The sequence below is a fragment of the Benincasa hispida genome, chromosome 2 (assembly GCF_027475165.1).
Source record: "Benincasa hispida cultivar pf3 chromosome 2, pf3_genome.v1.1, whole genome shotgun sequence".
Taxonomy (NCBI): domain Eukaryota; kingdom Viridiplantae; phylum Streptophyta; class Magnoliopsida; order Cucurbitales; family Cucurbitaceae; genus Benincasa; species Benincasa hispida.
The window spans coordinates 3,499,027-3,526,545 of record NC_143479.1 but is presented as its reverse complement, the minus strand read 5'-3'; the positions used below and the strand labels follow the sequence as shown (position 1 = coordinate 3,526,545).

General features: G+C 36.2%; 1 protein-coding gene and 2 long non-coding RNA genes across 3 annotated transcripts; 2 read left to right on the top strand and 1 right to left on the bottom strand.

The window, feature by feature from the left end:
* Positions 1 to 700: 700 nt before the first annotated feature.
* LOC120071172 (DEA(D/H)-box RNA helicase family protein) lies at positions 701 to 9,251 on the bottom strand. The gene is made up of 19 exons (XM_039023279.2): positions 8,862 to 9,251; positions 8,437 to 8,591; positions 8,247 to 8,334; positions 7,751 to 7,999; positions 7,007 to 7,102; positions 6,729 to 6,917; positions 6,471 to 6,630; positions 6,215 to 6,345; positions 5,170 to 5,343; positions 4,780 to 5,052; positions 4,461 to 4,655; positions 3,909 to 4,112; positions 3,677 to 3,746; positions 3,413 to 3,561; positions 2,918 to 3,226; positions 2,653 to 2,712; positions 2,340 to 2,492; positions 2,132 to 2,242; positions 701 to 2,010 (listed from the first exon to the last, which is right to left on the bottom strand). The coding sequence occupies exons 1-19, from the start codon at positions 9,249 to 9,251 to the stop codon at positions 1,525 to 1,527; spliced, it is 3,642 nt and encodes a 1,213-aa protein (XP_038879207.1). The 3' UTR covers positions 701 to 1,524.
* Positions 9,252 to 9,334: 83 nt separating this feature from the next.
* LOC150037589 (uncharacterized) lies at positions 9,335 to 11,634 on the top strand. The gene is made up of 3 exons (XR_016527527.1): positions 9,335 to 9,472; positions 11,004 to 11,422; positions 11,507 to 11,634. It is a non-coding gene; the product is annotated as an uncharacterized LOC150037589 (long non-coding RNA).
* Positions 11,635 to 11,677: 43 nt separating this feature from the next.
* On the top strand, positions 11,678 to 26,803 carry LOC150037588 (uncharacterized). Its single transcript, XR_016527528.1, has 3 exons — positions 11,678 to 11,788; positions 24,342 to 24,358; positions 26,665 to 26,803. It is a non-coding gene; the product is annotated as an uncharacterized LOC150037588 (long non-coding RNA).
* Positions 26,804 to 27,519: the final 716 nt, after the last annotated feature.

The window sequence follows — 27,519 nt, the reverse complement described above, 5'->3', positions numbered from 1 at the left end:
ATTTTGAAGAATTTGGGGAAAATCAAAATTCTCTCCTACTAAAATTTTGATCGAAATTTTGAACTACGCCAAAGACTCAACACACATTAACTTATTAATTATTTTTTTTCCTAAAATGAGAAATAGTACAACTAAGTCAACATATTAATTTCATATGAATCTGAAAAAAAGAATATATATCTATATTCACCCTCTTAAATCTCAAAATATATACCTTTAAAAGAAAAAATTGAAAAAAAAGAGAGAAGGAAAAAAAAGGTCTGCTTACAAGTAGTTTCCAAGCTCTTTTCGTTTCTGGTGATTTTTTGAAGTACCCTATTTTAGCACTTAATCCGAATTTTTTGTATTAAGAATCGAATTGTAAATGTAGATAAAATTAACAAATAAATGGACTATCTTTAGATAGATCGTAGGGAGTTCTTCGACTTCATTCACAATTTCTTCTCATATTTTCATGTATAAAATATTTCTTAGAATTATAAAATTAAATAGTTAAACAGATACACTAAGGCAATAAATATTAGTTTAAAATCTGCTCATCAAGACAGTTGTTAATTAAATAGTTAAACAGATACACTAAGGCAATAAATATTGGTTTAAAATGTGCTCATCAAGACAGTTGTTAAAGAAAGAAGCTGTTAAAAAAGACCAAAACAAAACTCCTTATGGAAGGGGGCACAAAAGAATAAGACAAGTACTATTATTCCAATCAAAAGGACCATGTAGAATCTGATAAATTAATTTGAATCAAGTCAATCCCATCTGTTCACATATAAAAGTCATTGCCAATCTTAATTTAACTAGTATATCTCTTCGACAAAAACGTCATCAAAAGTTCAAATCTCTACCACAAACTATAGGAAAGAAAAGTATACATCTATACATCCGAAGGAGGGGGGAAAAAATCCTCTAGTACTAAAACTGGAAAACAACCCAGTTCTGTTATTGAACAAATCCCTGTGTATAACAGTAGCATAAATATTGGAGAATATGTTAGACCACCAGCAAAATAGGGTGAACAAACAAAGTATATGGCCAGACGCCCAAATCTGCCAGTAGTTGATAGAACCTGAAGAATTGGCTTTCTGCTGAGCTCTTGAGCAGAGAAGTAAACAATGAGGGCAGCTCATACAACAACAGCTTCTCAAGCAGCAATTTACCATCTACCTAAATTGCTCGGTCTGGTCAATTTCTAGAACCTATTCCTTCTATGGAGGGTTAACATTGTGCAAAATTATGGCTGCAAATTCTTGCCACTACTGTAGCTCACTGCATGGTAGATTACTTGCTTCAAAGTTCAAATCGCGTTAGACCTCGAGTTTTCGTTTGAGAAGAATAATGCCCAGTGAGTTCCTGTAAATGGATGGCTCCATGTGATTCAATATTAGCGGTTGAACTAGATTGACTGTTGCCTAGACATGGCCAAGAAATTGATCTCCTCAGTCTTGAATATCAAAACTTCAAACATGAGCAAGTTGAACAGTCGTTCATGATTATCGTCTTTTTTACTCTTTATCTGTCCAATCAACTCCATTTGGCACTACGAAATGATGTTTTATCATTCTTCTTTCTGCTCTTTTTCAGAAGTATGGAAGCATGATCGATGGCTTGGGAAGATGAATGTGTCTCACCCTGTAGCCATAGCAGAGCCTCAGCAGCTGCATCTTTTTCTGCAAGTTTCTTGCTCCCACAGGGTTGGCCCACAAAGTTCAACCCGTTGAAAATAACAGTGGAACGAAACTGGTTGTTTTTTAATTGCTTAGTTTTGTAAGTTGGTGTTTCATGTCCCGCTCTCAGAAGTAGGGTCTGAAGCTGATTCTTGGAATTATCACCCCCAGCTCCATCACCATTTTTCTGTCGAGGTTGACCGTCGGTCATCGCTTTTTTTGATGGTACAGGCATATGGCGACCAAAGACAAACCTACCCTCACAGCGATCCTCTGACACCAACAACCTTATTGCTGATAGTAGTTCATTGTGTGGCTCCATATCTAACTTCGGATTCAAAAGCTGCAGAAAGACAACTCAAATTGAGAAGAGGACAACTGCATCTCTCACAGCTTGGATTAAGAAATGTGGTGAAGGGAAACTGGAACAAAAAAATGAAGTTCCAAAACAAAAATGAACTTACTTTTTGATGAACAAGCTTATCAAGCTCGCCTTTAAGGCTCAAATAAGTCTCGGCCAATGCAGGTTTCATGAAAAACTCCAAATAACCATCCAACATTTTGAGGTGACCATCCTATAAAATTTAAATAATTGGGCAAGCAGGTTTCAATTTTGAAAAGAAATGATGAAAGAGTAATATGCTGAAGCAAAGTTTAGAATAGAACCCGTACAAGTCCTCCTCTCGAAACATTTCCTCCAAATAAAAGCAGGATAGAGTCAGAAACCCCAGTAGAGTCCCGAAGAAAGACTGAATTGACTTTCACCTTTTCATTAAACACCAGCCAAGGGTAGGGAATTTTTGGATAGCCAGCATTAACTGAGTTCTGTTCAATTAAAAAAATAAATAAACAAATAAAAATCAAGTGAATCGTTTTTCTTAATGCTGAACACTCTCCATTCAATAAAATGGCACAATGAGTTGGAAGGGGATTATGATTGGAATAAAATAAGTAACCGAGTAGCAATGAAATGAGAAAAACTTACCGAGTATAGCATAACCTGACCATCTTCCATTGTTTTTAAAGCTAATGATTTCTCTTTGTTCTGTTCAAAATGATAGTAATCAGTGCCTACCAAACTTAGATTATTAAAAAGCTTTATGAAGTTATCAGTCTGTTGCCTAAGATTCTGAACAGAGATAATTATAATTTTAAAGGTTAATTATTATTTTATTATTTTGGAAAAGAAAAATCAAAACAATTAAAGCTAAGAACTAGGTAATTTCATGAATATATCAAACATAGCTTACCACAACAGAGCAAATTCCGGGAAACAAACCAGCACAGATGACTGCACGAATTAAGTGCTCATCGTGGTTTGAGATATTGCATTTTTCTGCATCATAATCAACTAGACCAGTGTCCTTCAGCAAAAAGAAGAACTGCTTTCTCAAAGAGTCAATGGCTCTAAGAGTTTGCATGGAGAGAAAGTTTCTCCAACAGTACTCATAACCAGATTGCTGTTTTTCAGCATCTCTCCAACCCTGATAAGCTCGAACTAAGGCAAGATGATCACTACAGTCACGTGCAGCAAACTGTGCTTTTGCTGATTCGGCTAACTGAATCAGGAGAAAAGGACTCCAATTAAAACTAATTCCTCTTGTTAATAATCATTGATAATAAGAAAAATTATAATTATGCTTCAACAGATTATTGCAAATTACGTTTGTAACAGCCACTCCGGGAAAACAGCCTCTCATCAAATAAATAATAAATGCTTTAGGATTATGTGTTAGCAAACTTACATCCTTTTTATCAGATGGCATAAGAAAAGGATCTCTGACACTAAGACCAGCAACAATAGTCATAATTGGATCAAGACAGTTGAAAATAGCTCCTAATATAAGCATTTTTCCTAGTTTAGGCTCAACTGGAAGAACTGACAAGTGTTGCCCTGCAGGATGACAAACCAGAGTTCAAGGTTTCTACCATTTCTTGAAGTAAACACAAGTAACAGCAGACATGATTAGAAATATTTTTCTACAGGGAAAAGAGGATGGAATCCACACCGAGAACTGTCAGATTTTCTTTCTTATCCAGAGCTCCAATTGTCTTCAAATAGTCTATGGCATTTTGAACCTTCAAGGAGCAAAACAACACAGGCAAGGTGGGATACAAATAATAGTCAGTGGAAGCAAAAATTTCGAGAAATTTAGTAGAAAAGGCTCATCGAATTTATCTTCCATGTAAGATCACTGCTATAATACTGAGGAAAGGCTTATTCTTTAAAGTTGGACTTACCGATAAAGGCTCTGGCGGCTGCAATGCATTTGATAGGAAGTCTGATATACTTCCAAGTTGCAGACTCTTGATTTGCAAACACAAAGACTGCAATGGGGTCCTTAAAAGTTCTGGCAGTTGATAATCAGCAAAAGCGTCATATACACATCTGGGATAGAGATGGTAACACTCGCCAGGTTGAACACGACCAGCCCTACCTCTTCTCTGGTTGGTGGGGGAAGAAGGTCAACCAAGTCAGTGATTAATGCAAATATTATTAAATTATCCACAAAACAAAAGAGCAACACTATATTCAGTACAACAGGAATCCATTTCTTTTATTTCTGAAGCGGCCTAGAAAAGTGAGAAAGGTATGAATTGATTGAATTCCTTTTTCATTTCCTTTCTTTTCTTTGTGTTTTTTAACTGTTGTGTTGCAGTTTATAGACTTAGATATTTTATTTGAAATTTTATTGTACAGGAAAAATATACAAGTTAAACTAGAATATATGAGTTTGAAGTGGCAGACCAATCACCAACGAACACAATCAAGTGTTATTAAATTACTCTTACTTGTCGTGCAGCAGCCTTGGAGATCCAGGATGGAAGCAAACAAGGAGTGTTATTTAGTGCATCATAGGATGTCTCCTTTGCTTTTCCGCAGTCAACAACAAAAACCACGTCATTGATGGTGATACTAGTCTCTGCCATGTTCGTAGCTAGGACTATTTTCCTAACTCCATCTTCAGGTTTATCAAATATCAATTTCTGTTTCAATAGATGATAAATATATACAAAAAGGTTATTGTCAGATGAAAGGCAGCTTTCAAATTAAAAAATATCGAGCATTATTCCATATAACTGGCAATCACATGTGCAAGTAATATGGTACCTGCTCAGAGCTGGCCATCGAACCATGACATGCAAGGAGCAAGACTCTGCTAGGATCCCCTAATAAAGGATGAGACTGGAGCTGGTCCTTTAAAGAGTTTATATCATCCCAACCGGTCATAAAAACTAATATAGCACCTGGCCTCTCCCTCTTGACAATGTAAGAGAGGACATGCTCAATGAGGTTGAAACCAATTGAGTCAGGATTCCAACAGGATAGAGACTCCCGAGTCCGAGGACTGTATGCTGAAAAGTTAGCAGCCTCAAATGCATCCTATGTCAAAACAAGAAGGTTTAGCATGTGCAGAAAAGAATAGAGAAATAAGAATGAGCCATCTGCTGCTGGAATTTCCATCAACTACTATATATGAGAGGGAGAATGTATGTATACCTCAACAGATGAAGCAATCTGGGTCTTCCTTTTCTTTAGAGCTGGAGCTTGTTTTTGCATTTTCCATGCCTTTTCTTGACCATAATCATCAATTTGATTGTATGGAGTCAATCGATAGCCAGTAATCTCAAGAATATTCTCCAAAAAGTGTGCACGAACTGGGTATGTAAAACCCTGAAAATGGAATGGGTTAGATGAAAGTTTACTCCTGTGAGCATTATGTTTAATGTGTTAGAAGAAAGTTTCCTTTTGTGGGCTGTTTTTTGGATGCCCCTGTGTTGTATTCTTTCATTATTTTTCTCAATAAAAGGTTGGTTTATAATAACCAGTTAAGTTAGCCATGATCACCAGTAGAGGTCCAAATCCCACCAAAAAGACTCGTGTAATAAGGAGCCCAGAGATAATAATATAGCATTTGAAAGGAGTCTTTTTAATAAGTATATACAAAAGGCCTTAAAATGGTAATGTGAGTTACAACACTTTGCCCCTACATTAAAATGTGTACAAGGAAACTGAGATAAGATAACTTTGAGCTAAAGCCTAAAAGTGTAATATAATCAATAACAGAACACTAAACAAATTTCTCAACAAAAGAGAACTATCATTTTTCAATGTTCTGTTCAAATATACATATGTGTTGTTTTCAAATATAGCAAAATTTTACTATCTATCTGCGATAGATCGCGATAGACTACTATCTATGTCTATTTGTGGCATGATAGGCACAGATGGTAGTCTACTGCAGTCTATCGTGATCTATCGTAGATAGATTGTGATATTTTGCTATTATTTGTAAATATTTTCGGCAGTTGTCATTTAAAATAATTTTCCCATATATATATAGAAAGAGAGGAAATAGCAGGAAAAATATAGGAATGTTCTACCCATTTTTTAACTTTAAACAAGCAAATAAGACGGGTAAACAGCCATGAATATCCTACACTGGAAATCTGAACCTAGAACATTAAAACCTAGGGGGAGGGGGGAAGAAGATATGGCAATTCATCGTGATCCATTAAAGCTTATAATTAAAATATAAACTTACAGGGATATGCATTGTTGGAGCACCACCAAAATAAGAAGAAAAAAGTTCTGCATTCAGAGTTGCGCTCATCAAGATCAACCTCAAATCAGGCCGTCGAGGAAGGAGATCTTTCAGGACAATAACAAGAAAATCTGGTAGAAAGATATAAACCGATTAATCTAAATCACGTCACCTTCATTAAAATATAAAGATATAACTTGGTTCAATTTACAAAAAGTTAATCCATGGCTACAATAACTTAATATTTCAATATTACCTTCATTCATTCCACGTTCATGAATCTCATCAACAATAACATGAGTTACACCTTTCAAATTTCTGTCAACGAGCAATCTTCTCAATAGTACACCAGTAGTGCAAAAGAGAAGACGAGTTTCCCTTCCTTTTATACCCTCCAGCCGAACTTTATAACCAACCTTTCGAGAAAAGGAAAAAAATAGAACTCCAGTGTTTAGCAAGTTAAAATGTTATCCAGAAAAGTTAAAAAAATCAAAACATCACTTCAGCAACTTACAGACTCTCCCAGTTTCTCTCCACGTTCTGCAGCAACTCTTTCAGAAACAGCCATGGCAGAAATACGTCTAGGCTGAGTACAGATAATACTACAAGAAGCTCCACGCGCAGCTTCAATCTCAGATTCTAAAATATACTGAGGAAGCTGTGTGGTTTTGCCACAACCAGTTTCACCTGAGACAACAACTACCTGCATATCATTTCTTTAAGTCAGTTCATAATAGCAACATGTTTAGACCTCAGCATGAATTATGCTAATCATTTAACTTGACCAAGTACCTGATTTTCTGAAATGGCCTTTAACAATGCTTCCCTCTCTTTGAATGCAGGGAGACTTTTGCGAAATTCTATCACTTTTTGGCCCTCAGGAGATTCCTAAAGAATTATCATATGTCAAACAAGCAAGTATTCAACAAATTGATAAGGAGGAAATGCCGATGCCAACAAGAAGAGACCCATTAGATAGGGGATAATCCAAAAAAATACAATCACTAGTAGAAAAATTATGAATCATGTGTACATGAAATCCGACTATGGACGTATTTATGTGAAATGAGGATTCAACTTCTATTATGGACAAAATTCACATCCATGACATTACCGTCAATATTGAACTCTGAACAGTTTTAATACAAGAAAACCTTCAGCCTGCCTTAGTTTACTAGGATTAATTCAAATACTGTTAGACCCTACAGCTACCTCAATCATTTTAAATGGGCAATTTTTCTGAAATTAGCTTTGTAATTGAAGGATGTCCTTCCACTTAACTTCTAGTTCTATGTAACTTCCAAACAAATAATACCACATGAGAAATGACGACTGCCTTCATTGACAAGAATGATTAAGCAAGCAAACCGAGAGACAGATCTTAAGGAACATAAATTTACAGTTTATAATTCAAATAAATTGAGTGAGACTTTGCAAATCAACGACAAAAATATGTAACTTTTACATTCCAACAGAAAGTTATAACTTGTTTTAAAACATAATAATAATAAATAAAAATGAAAAAAAAAAAAGTACCTGCCAATCCTGCTGCTGATTCCTCAGTTGCAAACTTTTGCGGCGAAGAATTTTCTCCATGACAACACTTTGTGTTGTCAAAGGTTCCTGGTGCTCAAATGGTCCATTATTGTTAGCATAGTTTTCAGCAACGCCATCTTTTGGTAAGTAACTATTTGAAAAACATCCTCTTGACACAGACTTGTGAGAAGATTGGTACAATCTTAGATGACCTTCAACTTCCCTTTGGACCCCAAAAGGTAAGACCACCTGTAAATGACGATGAATTTGAATGACTCATCATTCGAGATGAATAAAAAATAAATAAATAACAACAAATGAAAAAAGAAGAAGAAGAAGGTACACTCAATTAGTATACTCATCCTAATTCAATTGAGAAGTGGGATTGATGAGGATGACCATGTCAATTGAGTGACTCATCAATCCCACTTCTGACTATACTCATCCTCGCAAGTTAAAACAATACTAGAAAATTTTGGAATGGAAAAATAAATACTTCTCTCTGTGGTCGCTTATCATCCAGGTCCGGTCTGTAATTCGGCAGAGGATCTTTACTAAATACAACAACTTTTGCATATTGACGGCTGCCAGAGTAATTGAAAACAATGTCAATAACAGTCATATGACATGGGTGCTGAAATAAATATTTAAACGGTATTCAAAAGAAAAGGATAAATTAAAAATACCTATGCAAACCCATTCTGGTTGCCAAGGCTGAAAGTTGCTCAAAATCACGTCTATCCTTTTTCTCCCTTGACACTACTTCTAGTTCATCATTGTTGCGTAGAAGCATGGTTAACTTCCATCTCCACTCATCTACGTTATCGAGGGTTGATGAACTCTGGAAATCATGAAGAGAGTAAAGTAACTATTCCACTGTTGAGGAATTGAAGCTGGGCAATATATGTATATTGGGAGTTCCAAAATCCAGCTTATAGAATTTTGTGGTAACTACTTAACTTGATACACAGTTCGTAAGGTAATCATTAATTTGTCATTCGTATTCTCCATGTATTTCCTCAGCATTTATCGAGGGGCTAAATACAAGTCTACCACACTTTTCAACAGCAAGGATTCGAAATTCAAAAGATACAAAGAAAAGAAAGCATACCCTTTGCCCCTGCGGAGACCCAAATTCGACATCAGAATCATCACTAGAAACATCCTCATACGCAAAGCGACCATAATTGGAGCAAGGCTGATGCTGCCAAAACGGGAAGGCGACATTTCTCTGCCGGAAACCCTTGACATGGTCCTGCTGTTTCTCCCTCAAGGCAACTTCAACCCACTTGGATTGGTTCGTACAACGAACACCAGACACCAACCCCGGACGAGACTGGAAGTTGACAAACCCCATGGATAGGTTCCTCCGGGTGAAAAGATGAGGAATCCAAGGTCTGAAGCGGGTTGAAGATATGGAAAATGGAGAAGAAGTTGGTCTGAAGGAAATGGACATGGAAGTCCTGATATAGGAATGGAAGAAGATGGTTGAGTAAGGCATTGATGGAGATGGAAGTGAAGGGGAAATCTAGTTGTAGAAGTTGGGAACCATTTTCTGAAATTGGGGTTTTGGATAGTTGGAGAAGACAAGACAGAAGAGAGCTCCGGCGGCCAGATGAGATTGATGCTCCACGTTCTTGTAGTTGTAGCGGAACTTGGTTTAGTTCGTTCCAACGCTCAAACCATTCCACCTATTATTTCATCTCCTTCTTTTCCCTTTAGGTATCCTCTGGTCTTTGCCTATTCTTTTTAGTATTTTCTCCCGACTAATCTTCATTCATGCTTATACTATCCGCTTCGAAGTTTTAATTTAAGAATAATATATATATAAATTTAGTATTCGATATTAAATTTTCATCTATATCTCCATATTTTCCTAAATTCTAGGAGTAAATCAACATTTCTATAAATATCACTAATGTAAATATCATATCATAGTATATTAAATTCTTTAAAAATCATAAAACGTTTATTTACTAATTTAATTTAGATTTTTAATTTTTAATTTTATAATTTTTTTCAAAAATATTCATCGACATCGACATTTTATTAATATTTCTATCGATATTTCTATATAACTAAGACCTAACATCAACATTGAAATTCTTTTATTAAAAATCTAAGGTTTGAAATAAAGAAAAAAAATAACAAAAAAAGGTTAGAATTTGGTCCATGTGTTATGGAAAAATTAGAATTTGGTCCAAATTTATAATTTACTTTTGATTAAGTTAAATTAGAGTTTAGTGCCTGAATTTTTTAGATTTGTGTCTACTTAGTATCTAAACTTAACAATGAGTTTAAAATGTGTTTTATAGAATCTTAAACTTTCGATTTTGTGTACAATATGTTTTTTTAATTTTTAATTTTTAATTTTTTAGACTAAATTTATAATTTAATCTATGAATTATTACACTATAAAAAATTGTTGTTTTCAAATATAGAAAAACGGACCAAAATATTTATAAATATAACAAAATTTTATTGTTTATCTACAATAGACCACAATAGCCTACTATTTGTCTATCTGTGTCATGATAGACACAAATAGTAGTCTATCGCAGTCCATCACAATCTATTGCAAATAGACGGTGATATTTTACTATTATTTGTAAATATTTTTAACAAATTTTTCATTTAAAATAATTTCCTATAAAAAAACCTTTTTATGTATGATATGGATTTGTTTAATGCAAGCTAAAAATACATGACTTAATGTAGTCGTAACTTTATATTAGCATTTAAATAAAAATATAATAAAATTATCTACATAAATATACCAGAAAAAAAATATATATATATATATATTATATATATACTGAAATCGGTAGTAAAGTTTTTTTTAGTAGTGAGTTAAATTTTTTTAATGTGAAATTAATTTTCCGATAACAATTCACCAAAAATTTTAAAATAATTTAAACTATTTTTATATAGTTGATTTTAACTAAATAAATAATATTGAAAAGTCATAAATTATTCAATAGGAAATTTTCACGGATAGAAAAAAAATGTCAAACTATTTACAAAAATAACAAAAAAAATACCAATAGATTTCTATCAACGTCTATCACATAATATCAATGATAGACTACTTTCAGTTTCTATCACCGATAGACTTCTATAAGTCTCGATCAAAGAAGATTAAATTTTACAATTTCGTGTAAATAGTTTCCTTTATTTTTCTATTTTTGAAAATTCCCCTTATTCCACATTGTTAGTTGTAGCCCAGACCAATAATTTGTTTTTCTTTTTGCAGGCCCAAACTTAACCAAGGTAACCAACCCAACTCTTCAGTCTTGAAGCCTTAACCCAACTTAAAACAAGATAGTGGATTTAGGAAAAAAATTTCTTCAGCCTTTCTCGACTGCCACATACCAGCTAAGGCCAATAATCTTTTCAGCTTGTCAATCAAAAACAGACTGAGAAAATTAGTGTGTATCTGATGGTTTCGAGAGAGGTTTTCTTCTTTCTTTGGTCTTTCGAGTTCTTGAGGGTTTTGAGAAAGAATTGATGAATTCGAGCCTCCAGCCTTCAGTGATACACCTACATGAAGTCAGAAATGGAAAGAGGATGCAAAGATGAACATGAAGATAGCCAAGGAAGAGGAAAAAGAGAGAACACACGGAGATTTAAGTGGTTCGGCTAAGAACCTACATCCACTGTGCAAAAGGGAGGGTATACTTCTTATTGCTTTTTCTTTTGATTTTTACAGAAAAATGAACTCTATCACTCACTATCATTTTCTTCCTTTTTATACAGGTTCTCATTTACAAAAGAAAGAAGCTCATGGTGAGCTGGTGGTTACAACAAACAAAACAGAAAAAAAAAATATTATTAGATAAGCTTACTACTAAACTCTTATCTCGGTTCTTTCTGTTACAATCTCCACCTTTGTAAACATCTAGTGAACCTCCCCTTTTGCTTGTTAAGCTGACTTTAAGCTAACCCTTTTTAGGTAACTCAAACCCAAGGAAGTCCAAACAACGACCAAGTTTGCTCTGAGGAACAGTCTTGGTCATCATGTCAGTCGCGTTGTCTGAGGTATGTATTTTGACTACCTCTATTTTCTCTTTCTTAATTTTTTGTCTGATGAAGTGATATTTAATATCAATGTGCTTAGTTCTACTGTGAAACTGTTGATTTTTGACAAATATATAGTGCTTTGATTGTCACAGTAGATTCTCACTTTAGGTTGTATAATGCCAAAATCATTTAGAAATCCTTTCAACCATAACCCTTCTTTAACAACCTCGGACAAGGCCATAAACTCAGCTTCTGTTTGTGGATAGGGCCATAACAGATTATAGGCTAGCCCTCCAGCTTATTAGGTTATTTCCCCATAAGAAAATATACCCCGATAATGAACGCCTCTTATCTAGGTCTCCTGCATAATCAGCATCCACATAACCGTACATTTCATCATTAGAAAGGTCATTCTATTTGTATAGGATTCGAGCTCCCTTAGAAAAGCATAGATACCTTAGTATCCATTTGATTTCTTTCAATGATGTTTGCCATGGTTAGACATATACCTACCAACCAAACTTGTAGTATAGGACAAATCTGGCATTGTAGATGTCATTAGGTACATCAATGATCCCACTACTTAGGAGTAGGGAACTACCTTCATAAAGTTGATATGATACTCATTTGTACTCTTAGGACTATTAGCAGCTAGAAGTTTAAAATGAGGTGTAAGAGAGGTGATGACAGGCTTAGCACCATTCATTTTAAACCTTTATAGCACATTCTCACAATAATCAACTTGACTTATATAAAGTTTGTCTTGCTTTCTATCCCGATTGATTTCAATACCTAGGATTCTCCTTGATTCCCCTATGTCTTTCATGTCCTTTTTCTTTAGAAGAGTCTTGATTTGACTTAACACTTCTTTGGAGCTCCTTGCTAACAACATGTCATCTACATATAGGAGTAGATACATTGGTCCTTCAAAACTTTTAGTGTTGGTATACACACACCAGTCATAGGAACTTCTCTTGAATCCCATTTTAGAGATTACCTCATCAAACCTGTCATATCAACACCTAAGTGACTACTTAAGCCCATAAATTGATTTGTTTAGTAAGCACACTAACTCTTGTTCTCCTTTCTTCACATACCCTTAGGGTTGCTTCATATAGATGGTTTCATTCAACAAACCATGTAGAAACGTTGTCTTCACATCCAATTGGTCTAACTCCAGATCCTTTTGAACTACTAAGGAGAGAAGTAGCTTAATGGATGTGTGTTTTACGACAGGGGAGAACACCTCTGTATAATCTATGCCTTCTTCTTGTGTGAACGCCTTTGTAACTAGTCTTATCTTGAATCTAGACTTTTGTACCCCTGGAATTTCTTCTTTAAACTTGTATATCCACTTACATGAGATAGGTTTGTACCTTTTAGGTAAGGGTACTAGTTTCCAGGTATCATTTAGATTGAATGACCCCATTTCATCATTCATAGCCTCAATCCATTGTCTAGCATTAGGGCTATTAGTTGCTTCTTCAAAACTTATAGGTTCACTATTACTTAGTGAAATGGCAGCACTTAAAGCAACACTAGCATAATCAAGTTTTGAGTATCTAGTAGGGGGCACAATTGTTCTTCTAGTTTTGTCCCTTCCTAGGGAATAGTTTTGTAGGTCTTCTTATGTCTCTTCGTGTTCACTAAACACATTTTCCTCTGCCTCAACAGTGTCTTTACTTTCACTTTCTAGGTTCTGTAAAGAGGAAGAAATTCCCCGTTCATTTTGTGGTTCCACCTCAAACCTTGTACTGCTAGTCTTAGACATAGTTGTAAGTTGTTGCTTAGTTAACATGAATATCTCATTTTCTTTGAACACAACATCCCTACTGGTGATACATCTCTTCTCAATAGGATGCCATAACCTGTATCCTTTCACTCTAGGTGTAAAACCTAGAAACATACACTTGACAACCCTAGGTTTCAGTTTACCTTGGCTTTGATACACATACCCCACACTCCCATATATCTTCAAATGTTCCAACTTGGGAGGTTTTCCTGTCCACCCTTCTTCTGGTGTTTTTAGTTCAATAGATTGATGTGGACATCTATTTAGGGTGTAGATAGTATAGGACACTGCCTCTGCCCAATATTTCTCAGGCAAGAGTGCATTTGAAAGCTGGCACCTAACACTTCCAAGCACTATTCTATTGAGCCTCTCAGCAACTCTTTTTTGTTGAGGTGTGTATCTCACTGTCTTGTGCCTCACAATTCACTTTTCCCTGCAAAACAAGTTAAACTTCTCTCCACAAAACTCTAATCTATTGTTAGTCCTTAGGTGTTTAATATGCTTAGATGTTTATTTTTCAATCAAGGTTTCCACTCTTTGAATTTCCCAAAGATCTCATCTTTAGTTTTTAGAAAATAGACCCAACTCTTCCTTGAAAAATCATCAACAAAACAAAGGAAATACCTTGCTCCACTAAGTGAAGGAGAGTATGCAGAACCCCAAAGGTTAGAGTGCACATATGCAAGTATTTCTTTGGTAGTATACTGCCCCTTTTGAAAACTTTGTCTGGATGCCTTTCCAAGGATACAATGCTCAAATAATTTTAGATTATTTCCAACCCCGTTAGGAATTATTCCTTGTTTTGAAAGAACTTGAAACCCCTTCAAACTGATGTGGGATAATCTTTTGTGCCAGAGTTCATCTTCTGTAGGTTCTCCATCTGAAGCCAATAAGGTTGATTGCGTCATCTGAACATCTTTGACATACAAGCCATTTACCTTAATAGCCACTACGATCACCTTTGAGTCTTTAATTACTCAAATGTGCCTATAACTCCTTTATATCCACACCCAATGGAGTCAAACATGAAGATTTCCATGAATAGCGGAATGATCGTTCCAAATTCTATTCAAAATTGAACACTAACAATTACAGTCAAGAAACGGAAACTTACAGGTCATGCATAATACAAAATTATAGCATGCTTAACCATGAGATCAAGGGATAAAGTATACATACCTTTGAAGACTCATTTTTCAAACTCCTTCGATCACGAACGCTCGTTCAGTCTCCAAGACAGCAACACACGAACGCTCGAACACAACGACCGCAACACAACACGATCAACAACAAACACAAACTTAATGATCTCCAAGATCATGAACCCAACGAACGGCCTACAAAACCTCGAACTCAGTCGAGTTGAGTGAGGACACCACCTCAATGATTACCTTGGAATTCTCAGTGTGAGAATCCAGAAGTGTGGCCTCTGTATGGACTTGGTTAGAGGACGAGACTGGAGGAACAACAATTGTGTAGACGATTAAGCAAGTGGGAGATGACTTAGTCTATCGTATAGACGAATGCTTAATCGTGTAGAAGAAGGCAGCCTATCGTATAGACAATGTCCTGCGATCATTTAGCTACAAGCAGTTGAGTGAACTATCGTATAGTAACACTTCACGATCGTCTAGTCTCTCTATGAGCTATCATTTAGTGAAATGATTCCACTTAATAGAAATCCATGAGTTCCTTTCTGAGAATAGCAACTGTTATAAATTTAGGAAAACACTTTTCCTTTTATCTCACGGTTACCATAAACCACCAATGACCTCTCACTCAATTGGTTATTAGAGAAACAGAGATGATTATCCAACAATTAATATTATTATAAATATATATGATAACCAACTTACCATATTATATTTATAACCTATAGTTTCAATATTTCATCTCATGAAACATATAAACCATAGCTCTTTTTCTATTTTATGGTACTTAATGTAAATCATATTTACATTAATCCTCCACTTGATGTATCTCATACATCACACTGATCATATCACTGAAATGTTCAGTACGACAACAACAGCTAAAAGACCAAAGGTTTCTCCAAAGGAAAACGCCCATCTTTGGCATATAAAGTTAGGTCACATCAACCCCAATAGAATTGAGAAGTTGGTGAAAAGTGGGCTTCTAAAGAGTTTACTGGAAAAGAGGTCACATCAACCTCGAAGGCAAGATGACCAAATGACCTTTTACTGGAAAAGATTACAGAGCCAGGGAAGCCTTGAAGCTTATACATTTAGACCTCTGTGGTCCAATGAATGTTAGAGCTCGAGGTGGCTATGAATACTTCATCTCTTTCATAGATGATTATTCAAGGTTTGGGTATCTCTTCCTAATGCAACGTAAGTCTGAAGCCCTTGACATGTTCAAGGAGTATAAGGCTGAAGTTGAAAACTTGTTAGGTAAGAAGATAAAAACACTACGATCTGATCATGGTGGAGAGTATATGGACCTCCAATTCCAGAGCTATATGATAAAACATGGGATTGCATCCCAACTCTCGCCCACTGGTACACCTCAGCAGAATGGTGTATCAGAAAGGAGAAACAGGACCTTGTTGGACATGGTTCAGTCTATGATGAGTTATGCTCATCTTCCAGACTCGTTTTGGGGATATGTAATGTAGACTGCATGTTATATCCTAAACAACGTTCCCTCAAAAAGTGTTTCTAAAACACCTTTTGAGTTATGGAGAGGTCGTAAAGGTAGTTTACGCCACTTCAGGATTTGGGACTATCTGGTGCATGTGCTAGTGACTAATCCAAAGAAGTTGGAACCGTGTTCAAAAGTTTGCCTCTTTGTAGGCTATCCTAAGGAAATGAGAGGAGGATACTTCTATGATCCGAGTGAGAACAAAGTGTTTGTTTCCACTAATGCTATCTTCTTGAAAGAAGATCACATGAGGGATCATAAGCCACGAAGTAAGCTCGTTTTACATGAGATCTCTAGTGAGACTGAGACTGCTGAGGGTTCAACAAGAGTTGTTGAACAGATCGATAGATCAACAAGAGTTGTTGAGGTCAGAACGTCTAGTCAACCAACTCAAGAGTTGAGACTGCCTCGATGTAGTGGGAGGGTTATAAACCCACCAGATTGCTACATGGGTTTGACTGAAGCCAAAACATCATTACGAATGATGGGGTCAAGGATCCATTTTCTTTTAAGAAAGCAATGTAGGATGTTAACAAAGATGAATGGGTTAAGGCCATGAACCAGGAAATGGAGTCTATGTATTTCAACAACATCTAGAAGCTTGTTGATCCATCTGATGGGGTAAGACCTATTGGGTGTAAGTGGATCTATAAACGAAAGAGAGGTGTAGATGGAAAGGTACAAACCTTTAAGGCTAGACTCGTGGCAAAGGGTTATACCCAGGTTAGGGGAGTTGACTATGAGAAAACTTTCTCACATGTTGTCATGCTGAAATCTATCAGGATTCTTCTGTCCATAGCCACATTTTATGATTATAAATATGGCAAATGGACGTCTAGACTGCCTTTCTTAATGGTAATCTTGAGGAGACCATCTATATGACTCAACCAGAGGGGTTCATAGTTCTAAATAAAGAGCAAATAGTTTTCAAGCTTAATAGGTCCATTTATGGGCTGAAACAAGCATCTAGATCTTGGAACATCAGATTTGACACTTCTGTCAAGTCGTTTGGCTTTAACCAAAACGTTGATGAGCCTTGTGTTTACGAGAAGATCATCAACAGCTCAGTAGCTTTCTTGGTACTGTATGTGGATGATATCCTACTCATTGGGAATGATGTAAGGTATCTGATTGACATTAAGAAGTGACTGGCTACCCAGTTCCAAATGAAAGATTTTGGTGAGGCACAGTATGTTCTCAGGATCCAGATCACTCGGGATCACAAGAACAAACGGTTAGCCTTGTCTCAGGCATCATACATCGATCAAATGTTGACCAGGTACAGGATGTAGGATTCCAAGAGGGGTTTATTACCTTTCAGGCATGGAATCATTCTGTCTAAGGATCAATGTCCTAAGACACCTCAAGAAGTTAAGAAGATAAGATGGATTCCCTATGCTTCTGTTGTAGGAAGCTTGATGTATGCAATGTTGTGTACTAGACCCGACATTTGCTATGCAGTAAGGATTGTCAGTCGGTATTAGTTCAATCAAGGATTTGATAACTGGATGGTGGTCAAGACGATCCTCAAGTATCTTCGGAGAACGAGGGTCTACATGCTTGTGTATGGACATAAGGATCTGATCCTTACGGGATATAACATTGTTCATCCCTTTATAAAGGCCCTTACAGCTAAAGTGTTCAAGGGTCACCTGGAAAGTCTAGGTCTGTGGAACATGCGACATCTTGTCTAGGGAAAGTGGGAGATGATACTGGGGTATGCCCTAGTTTATTATATATTGTACATTTTCATATTGTATTGTACATTAGTCTCCCGAGTCATTAAGACAAGTGGAAGATTGTTGGAATTGGTGTCCTAATTCTCCCAGAGTCTCGTTGTTTTGTAAAGATGCACATTGTTTAATGAATAAAATAAGTGTTATTTAATTTTGGTGTTTACTCATATCCAATAAACAAATATCCTTGGTTATCTTATGTGAACTTAAGCATGTATATGTGATATAAAAGTGGATCATGCCTTAAGTGATAACCTAAATAGGTATGTAGTATAAGGATTAAGATGGGATACCTGATCCTGGTGATACTACGGATACGACCCGCTTTGTAGAGGTTACAAGTGTTGTAAACTACTACAGATGGTAGATCCTGACCATTCATGTGGAGACCTGAAGCGGGGGTGTCCTATACAAAGAGTTTGTATAAGAACTAGACCACGAGATGACTAGACTCTGTATATAATGTCGTTGATACTAGAGATTTACATCTAGTGGAGGATTGATGTAAATGAGATTTATATTAAGTACTATGGAATAGAAAAAGAACTGTGGTTTATATGTTTCATGAGATGAAATATTAAAAATATAGGTTATAAATATAGTCTTGGAGTTTGCATGAGCGTTTGTGATCGAGGGAGTTTGGAGATGAGTCTTCAAAGGTATGCATAATTCTATCCCTTGATCTCATGTAAAGCATGCTGTAATTTCATATTGTGCATGACCAGTTAGTTTCTGTTTCTTTATTGTAATTTTGTATGTTGAAATACAAATGGAATTTGGAATGATCATTCTGCTGCTCATGGAAATTCTGATATTCGATTTCCTTCACCAAAAACACAGAGACCCTTACAAATTAACACTTTATAATCAAAAGAAAGCTTTAATTAGAGGCAATTAAACCCGTAAACATTCATCAACATCCATCCACAAACGCATTTAACATTTAAACGCAATTCAGAAAACCCACCACGACTGTAAAAGAAGTTCAAAACAGAAGTGAAATTTTGAATATCAGAATAACCTAGCTTTGATACCAATTGAAAGAAATCAGACATGAGGATTTCCATAAGTAGAGGAATGATCGTTCTAAATTCCATTCGAATTGAACACTAACAATTACAGTTAAGAAACGGAAACTTACAGGTCATGCACAATACGAAATTATAGCATGCTTAACAATGAGATCAAGGGATAAAGTATACATACCTTTAAAGACTCATTTTTCAAACTCCTTCGATCATGAATGCTCGTTCAGTCTCTAAGATAGCAACACATGAATGCTCGAACACAACGACCGCAACACAACACGATCAACAGCAAATATGAACTCAACGATCTCCAAGATCACGAACCCAACGAACGACCTCCAAAACCTCGAACTCAGTCGAGATGAGTGAGAACACCACCACAATGGTACCTTGGTATTCTCGATGTAAGAATCCAGAAGTGTGGGCTTTGTATGGACTTGGTTAGCGGACGAGATTGGAGGAACAACAATCGTGTAGACAATTGAGCAAGTGGGAGATGACTCAGTCTATCGTATAGACGAATACTCAATCGTGTAGAAGAAGGAAACCTATCGTATAGATAATTGTTGGGATTGGTGTCCTAATTTTCTCGAAGTCTCGTTGTTTTGTAAAGATATACATTGTTTAATGAATAAAATAATTGTTATCAAATTCTGATATTTACTCATATCCAATAAACAAAGCTTCTTGGTTATCTTATGTGAACTTGAGCATGTATATGTGATATACAAGTGGATCATGCCTTAAGTGATAACCTAAATAGGTCTGTAGTATAAGAATTAAGGTGGGATACCTGATCCTGGTAACACTATGGATACGATCCGGTTTGTAGAGGTTTGCAAGTGTTATAAGCTACTACAGATGGTAGATCCTAACCATTCATGTGGATATATGCGAGTGGGGGTGTCCTATATAAAGAGTTTGTATAAGACCTGGACCACGAGATGAATAGACTCTGTATATAACGCCGTTGATACTAGAGACTTGCATCTCACTTAAATAACCATAGGTGACACGATCTCAATCCTGAGTGTTTTGGAAACTCCTGCATTTGAGGGCAATCATTTGATTAGTATAAGTGAGAGTGGCCAGATTACTAACTCAGCATGCCTACCTTTTTGGGGACTTGTTTGATCTGGGAGCTGGGAACTCAATCCACAAGATGAAATTCACTCTTTTTCCGAAGCAGGAATAAGTAGAGAGATTGCTCCCTTAAGGGCTGATTCCGGAGCTTGAACATAGGGGCCACAACTTCTCTTTGGAAGAGAAGACTCAGTCATAGTAGGACTTTGACTTATGTTCATTAGAGGGATCAGTGGTACTTAAGGAGACAGATGTAACTATAGGGGCATAACGGTTATTGGCCCAGTTGTACTTACGAGGATCTGTGAAGGGTTGTCGCACTGCTGATTGGTTAAGATGGACACATAATATATTTGTGGTAAGGAAAATTCAACTGTCATTCTTTAGTGGAGTGCCTGACAGTTCACGGATGATGGATCCCGTGACTAAAGAGTTTAGTCAGTTATTCACGTACTGTTGGAGCTTCGAGTTACAAGTCCATAAGGTCCCCTTGGTAGCTCAATAGATTTAGTTGAGGATCAGTTCTTGGTGTTGATTTGAAATGTTCAAATTGACAAGAGGTATTTTGATTATATATGATATAATCGATATGATGTATGAGATATATCTAGTGGAGGATTGATGTAAATGAGATTTACATTAAGTAGTATGGAATAGAAAAAGAACTATGGTTTATATGTTTCATTAGATGAAATATTAAAACTATAGGTTATAAATATAGTATGATAAGTTGGTTATCATTTATATTTATAATAATATTAATTATTAGATAATTAATTCTTTTTCTTTAATAACCAATTGAGTGGGTGGTTATTGGTGATTCATGGTAACCGTGAGTTAAAAGGAAAATTATTTTCCTAATTTTAGTAAGTATTGAAAAGTTTTTACAAACGTTGAAAAATTGTTTTTTGAGTTTTTTCTCTTGGCAAAAAGAAACTCACGACGCTTGTCAAGCAAATAACTTATTTACTAAGCGACAACATGTTTTAATAAACAATCGTGTAGTGTTTTGTAGGCGACAAACATTGAGTTAAACGATCGCATAGCTTTTGCTAGACGATCGCTTAGCTTTAACTAAACGATTGGGCATCGACCTATGCGATAGGTACTTGTCATCTCCCACTTGCCCAATCGTGTACACGATCGGTATTTCCTCCTTCTTCTGCCTTAATCCAAGTCCGATCAGAGCCCACCCTCTGGATTCTCACACCGAGAATACCAAGGTAACCTTCTTGGTGGTGTCATACTCAACTCGACACCGTCAAGGTTCTGTGGAGGCCGTTCGTGTTGCTGGAGGGTTCGTGACCAAGGCGATCGCTGAGGACGAGCGCGAAGTGTTCGTGCTGTGTTGTGGTCAAGTTGTTCGAGTGTTCGAGGTTGCTTTGTTCGAGCGTTCGTGAGCAAGTCTACAAATGTTTGTATAGCTTTTTCCTTGTTCATTTGTAGTTGATCATGCTGTAATTTCTATATTGATTGTATAACCGCATGTTTCTGTACGACTGTAATTTGTAATGTTCATTCATGATTGTAATTTGGAATGAGCTTATTTTCACTGCTCATGGAAATCTCGAGTTCGATTTCCTTCAGCCTTGCTATCGTTTAGCTACGACCAGCTGAGTGAACTATCGTATAGTAACACTCCACGATCGTCTAGTCTCTCAATGAGCTATCGTTTAGTGAAACGATTCCACTTGATAACAATCCGTGAGTTCCTTTCCGAGAATAGCAACTCTTATAAATTTAGGAAAATATTTTTCCTTTTATCTCACGGTTACCATAAAACCACCAATAACCTCCCACTCAATTGGTTATTAGAGAAAGAAAGATAATTATCCAATAGTTAATATTATTAAAATATATATGATAACCAACTTACCATACTATATTTATAACTTATAATTTTAATATTTCATCTCATGAAACATATAAACCATAGCTCTTTTTCTATTTTATGGTACTTAATGTAAATCATATTTACATTAATCCTCCATCGAATTTCCTCTTGTCAATTTGAACATTTCAATTCAACCCCAAGAACTGATTCTCAACTTGAATTCATTGAGCTACCAAGGGGACCTTATGGACCTGTAGCTTGAAGCTCCAACGGTATGTGAATAACTGACTAAACTCTTTAGTCACGGGATCTACCATTTGTTAACTGTCGAACATTCCACTAAAGGCTGACAGCTGCACTCTCCTTACTACAGATATATTTTGTGTCCATATCAATCAATCAACAGAGCGATAACCCTTCACAGATCACTCGTAAGTGCAGTTGGGCCAATTACCGTTATGCCCCTATAGTTACATCTAACTCCTTAAGTACCACTGATCTCTCTATAGAACATAAGTCATAGTCCTACTATGACTGAGTCCTCTCTTCCAAAGAGAAGCTGTAGTCACTATGTTTAAGACCCAGAATCAGCCCTTAAGGAAGCAATCTATCTACCCTGCTTCGGGGAAGGAGTGAATTCCATCTTGTGTAACTGAGTTCCCAGCTCCCAAATCAGACAAATCCCCAAAAATGTAGGCATTTTAGTTGGTAATCTAGCCACTCTCACCCATACTAATCAAATGACCGCTCTCAAAGGCGGGAGTTCCCAAAACACTCAGGATTAAGGTCATGTCACCTATGGTCATTTAGGTGAGATGTAAGTCTCAAGTATCAACGACATTATATAAAGAGACTATTCATCTCGTGGCTCGGTCTTATACAAACTCTTTGTATAGGACACCTCCGCTCGCATGTCTCCACATGAATGGTCAGGATCAATCATCTGTAGTAGTTCATAATACTTGTAAGCCTCTATAAAGTGGGTCATATCCGTAGTGTCACCAGGATCAGGTATCCCTCCTTAATCCTTATACTACATACCTTTTTAGGTTATCACTCATGATCCACTTGTATATCTCATATATATGCTTAAACTTTCATACAATAACCATAGATCTTTGTTTATTGGATATGAGTAAATGCAAAATAAAATAACTCTTATTTTATTCATAATAATGTGTACAGTTTACAAACTACGAGACTCTGGGAAAATTAGGACACCAATCTCAACAAAACATCCCCAAGGATAGGAGATTTCTCTTCAAGGTAAGAACATGCCTCGCAATTCTGATTAGCTTCACTGTACCATCTTGAAATTTTAAGGAAACAGAGCCAATGCCAACAACCTTACAAGTATTATTATTTTCCATGCAAATCAGTCCTCCATCCCACTCCTTGTAGGTACAGAACCACCCTTTAGATGGTGTCATATGGACTGAACACCCATAATCTATAACCCAATCTTGGGTTTCCATAGAGTTCTGCTTACCACACTCATCAGTTGCTGCCAAAGCATATGAATACACAAAGGAATTCTCCCCTACAGTTGCCTCTGTCTGTTTCCCTCCTTTTTTCTGTTGATTTAGTTTTCTCTTCAAAGAATAGTAGTCTTTCTTCATGTGTCCCAATTTATGACAAAAATGACACTTGGTTTTGGATTTATCACCCCCATTTTGCTTGCCCTTCCCATTATTCTTTGTTTTCCCTTTTGAAAACAATCATTCTCCTCGTTGTTGATCTTTCTTGCTCATTTGTAGTTCAAGCTCTCTAACTCTGACTGCTGAAATAATTGCTTATGTGATAATCCTCTCTCTACCATACTTTGTTGTAGTTTTAACATCTTTAAATGAGTCTAGTAGTGAATTTAATAGGATAAAAGCCTCATTTTCTTCTCCAATATTGTCTCCCATAGACCTGAATTCAGATGACAGCTTCTTGAATTCATTCAGATTTTCTGTGAGGGATTTTGCAGCATCCATTCTATATGTAAAGAATCTTTCCCTCAAGAACGCTTTATTAGGAAGATCTTTATTGAGATATATTTCAATTAATTTGTTCCATAAATCAAAAGTAGATTTCTGATCAACAATTTACCTTAAAACACTGTCAGTAAAATTTAAAACAATAGTTCCATAGGCATTTACCTCCATTGTTTCCTTTTCTGCCTCCGTGAGTGTTTCAGAGAGCTTTGTTGGGTCTGTGATGGCCAAAAAGTTTTTTGCTGTCCCAACACTGCCTTGATCTTAGCTTTCCACAAATTTGTTTTTCCATGAAATTTTTCAATTTCAAACTTAGTTGCAGCCATTCTTGAATTTCATGATTGACTTTGTCTGAACCTTTTATTGCAAGAATTAAAATCTTGAATCAATCTTGAGTTTTTTTTTTGGCTCTGATACCACTTGTAGCCCAGACCACTAACTTGTTTTTCTTTTTGCAGGCCCAAACTTAACCAAGGTAACCAACCCAACTCTCTTGTCTTGAAGTCTTAGCCCAACTTAAAACAAGATAGTGGATTTAGGAAAGTTTTTCTTCAGCCTTTCTCGACTGCCATGTACCAGCTAAGGCTGATAATCTTTTCAGCTTGTCAATAAAAACAGAGTGAGAAAATCAATGTGTATCTGATGGCTTCGAGAGAGGTTTTCTTCTTTCTTTGGTCTTCCGAGTTCTTGAGGGTTTTGAGGAAGAACTGATGAATTCGAGCCTTCCGCCTTCGGTGATTGTCACACCCTCTCCCAAATTACCCTCTTAATCTGGAAGAGGATATGACGGTGGTAGTTACTAGCCTTACTGCCAGCACTCGCCATAGCCTTCTAACCTAATTACCAACCTGTTAAACATTAATAATCTACGCATACAACACGCCTCCATAAGGTTCTACATAAGATTATATAAACCCATGCAAACAGCCATGACATAACATTTACGGAGAAAATATTTACAGTTAGGCCCAAACATCACTAACAAAGCCCTAGTTCCTCACAAAACATGTGTACATAAACAGACCATCAACCTAAGTCTTCTTAATAAGCCGGGCCTTTCAGTGGCAAGCAGCAGCAAGATCAACCTTGAGGAATCTAACCGCTACCTGGAAAAGGAAAACATATAAAATCTGTGAGCTAGTAGCCCAATGAGTGACTATAAAATCATATTACACCATGCATTATATCACTATAAATAAGTAAATACACCGATGAGCATCTCAAGCAACTTCCTCTAAACATAAACATTGATAACCATTCTTAGACATCATTAAACATCATTATTCCTTAGTTGAGAACGAGCCTACATCGCTCTAGCTCCCAATGTCTGTTATCAGCCAAGAGACCCATACTTCGGCCTCTCATTCAGAACTACCTACGTGCACGTGGAGTTTTCTAAGTACCGTCAATACCTTAGGTACTATTACCCAAATACCTTCTCCGTGTCCTTCAGTACCGGGTTATTTCTTAGCATCAAATTAAGTTTCATTGCATGCCATTTACACAAGGACTTATTCTATCATAGCCTTCCTCCAGAACGCATGCTTCAACATTAAAAACTTAACTTTTGTAATAAATTCACAACATACCTTGGCCTGCGTTTAAACATATACAAGCCGGAGAAGATATTCTAAGTTATTCATTAGACATTTGTTGCTTGAGGAAGTATAAATTCATCATCAACATCACCATAACTTACATGGTCTTTTATGCATAAGTATTGAAAACATTAAGTTCGTTTAGTCACTCACAACTCGTCGGGGCTCTTAACGGTTTATACGCCTCTCCTAGCTCTTCTTGGCCTGAAAGGACATAATTCCCGGTTAAATTCTTTAGAATTCTCAGCAAAATACCTCAGATATTTCGTTTACTAATGAAACTTTCACCAACAATCTCAGCATTACTAGTGAGATAACCATCATGAGTGAGATCATCCTCATGAGCGAGATCCTCATGAGTGAGATCATCCTCATGAGCGAGATCCTCATGAGCGAGATCAAGTATTTCACTAGCAAGTCTTCAACCTAGCGAGACTTACCTCCTCTAACTAGCTTTGCTTCCTCACCGACGAGATTCAGCCCAAGGTTCCAACGAGATTTCCTTATTGAGCGAGATTTAGCACAAAAATCAGCGAGATTATCATCCTGAGCGAGATTCTCATCCTCCTTATCTCGCTCTCTACGGTGAGCTGTTTGCTTGTTCTTCCCAAGCAGCTACCTGCTTACACACAAATTTTTTGTTTCAACTTCAAAAATTTATAACTCAAAATTCAGAACTCTTTTCAAGAAACTTCCTTCTATAAACTTGTTTATAATTAAGTTAACTTTCGTACCCTAAAATATCAGCCAAAAATTCCTTGTAGTTTGGCCTGGAATATCCAATTTTCACCTCGAGCCCTGATTAATCTGAGAATCTGCCCCTTCTGCAAATTCTTCAATTTTTGTTCTTCTCCTCCTGAAATCTTTCTCTAGCAATACAACCTCGAAAACTAGATTCTCCCAGCTTTCAAATGGTACTGATTTCACTTAATTTGCTCATGCCAATTGCCGAAACCAAGCTTTTGAAATTCTGTTTCTTTTTATTCTTCCTACTGCCTCCCAAATTGAATGATTAAACTGCCACATCACCCCGCACTTAGTGCCTCCAGCCAAAATCATTTAGTGAGCTCCTTCATTTAATTTGTTTTTCCTTCCCTTCCTCCATCACTCCTGTAAATAAACATGGATATCCACTTATCAAATATTTAATATAATATTCCTTTGGCAAAACATGCTTATCTAGGAAACCTAGAGTTTGGGGTTTACAATGATACACTTGTATGAAGTCAGAAATGGAAAGAGGATGCAAAGATGAACAGGAAGAGAGCCAGGGAAGAGGAAAAAGAGAGAACACAAGGAGATTTAAGTGGTTCGACTAAGAGCCTACATCCACTGTGCAAAAGGGAGAGTATACTTCTTATTGCTTCTTCTTTTGATTTTTATAGAAAAACGAACTCTATCACTCACTCTCATTTTCTTCCCTTTTATACAGGTTTTCATTTACAAAAGAAAGAAGCTCATGGTAAGCTGGTGGTTACAACAAACAAAACAGAAAGAAAAATTATCAGATAAGCTTACTACTAAACTCTTGTCTCGGTTCTTTCTGTTACATTAGTTTATGGTTAAATTTTTCCAAATAAGTTGAGTTTTTACCGACTTTTGCTTATTAAGTTTTAAAAACATATTAACATGACGTCCTTTCTTGCATGCAAATGATTATTATTATATCAAGTTCTATAAAATGTTACTTCAAATTAATAACGAGGAGTAGTTTAAAGATCTATTGAAATTACACGTGTATGTAAATATTTGAAAGTATATGAACTGTAATTGAATGAAAGTTAAGATTAGAGACCAAAATAATAGTTTTCACCTTTTTATAGTTCGACAATAAGTGACGTTGGAGATTACAAAAGGGTAAAATCAAATTTGGAAGAAATTCGAGAGATTCAACAATGTGTGGAAAAAAAAAAAAGAATCGAACCACTGATTTCAAAGTTAATAATATAAGTATTGTATCAGTTGAACTATGTTCATTTTAATAACAATATGTGAGATTAGTATAATCACTATGCATGTATCCTTCAAACTTTGAGTT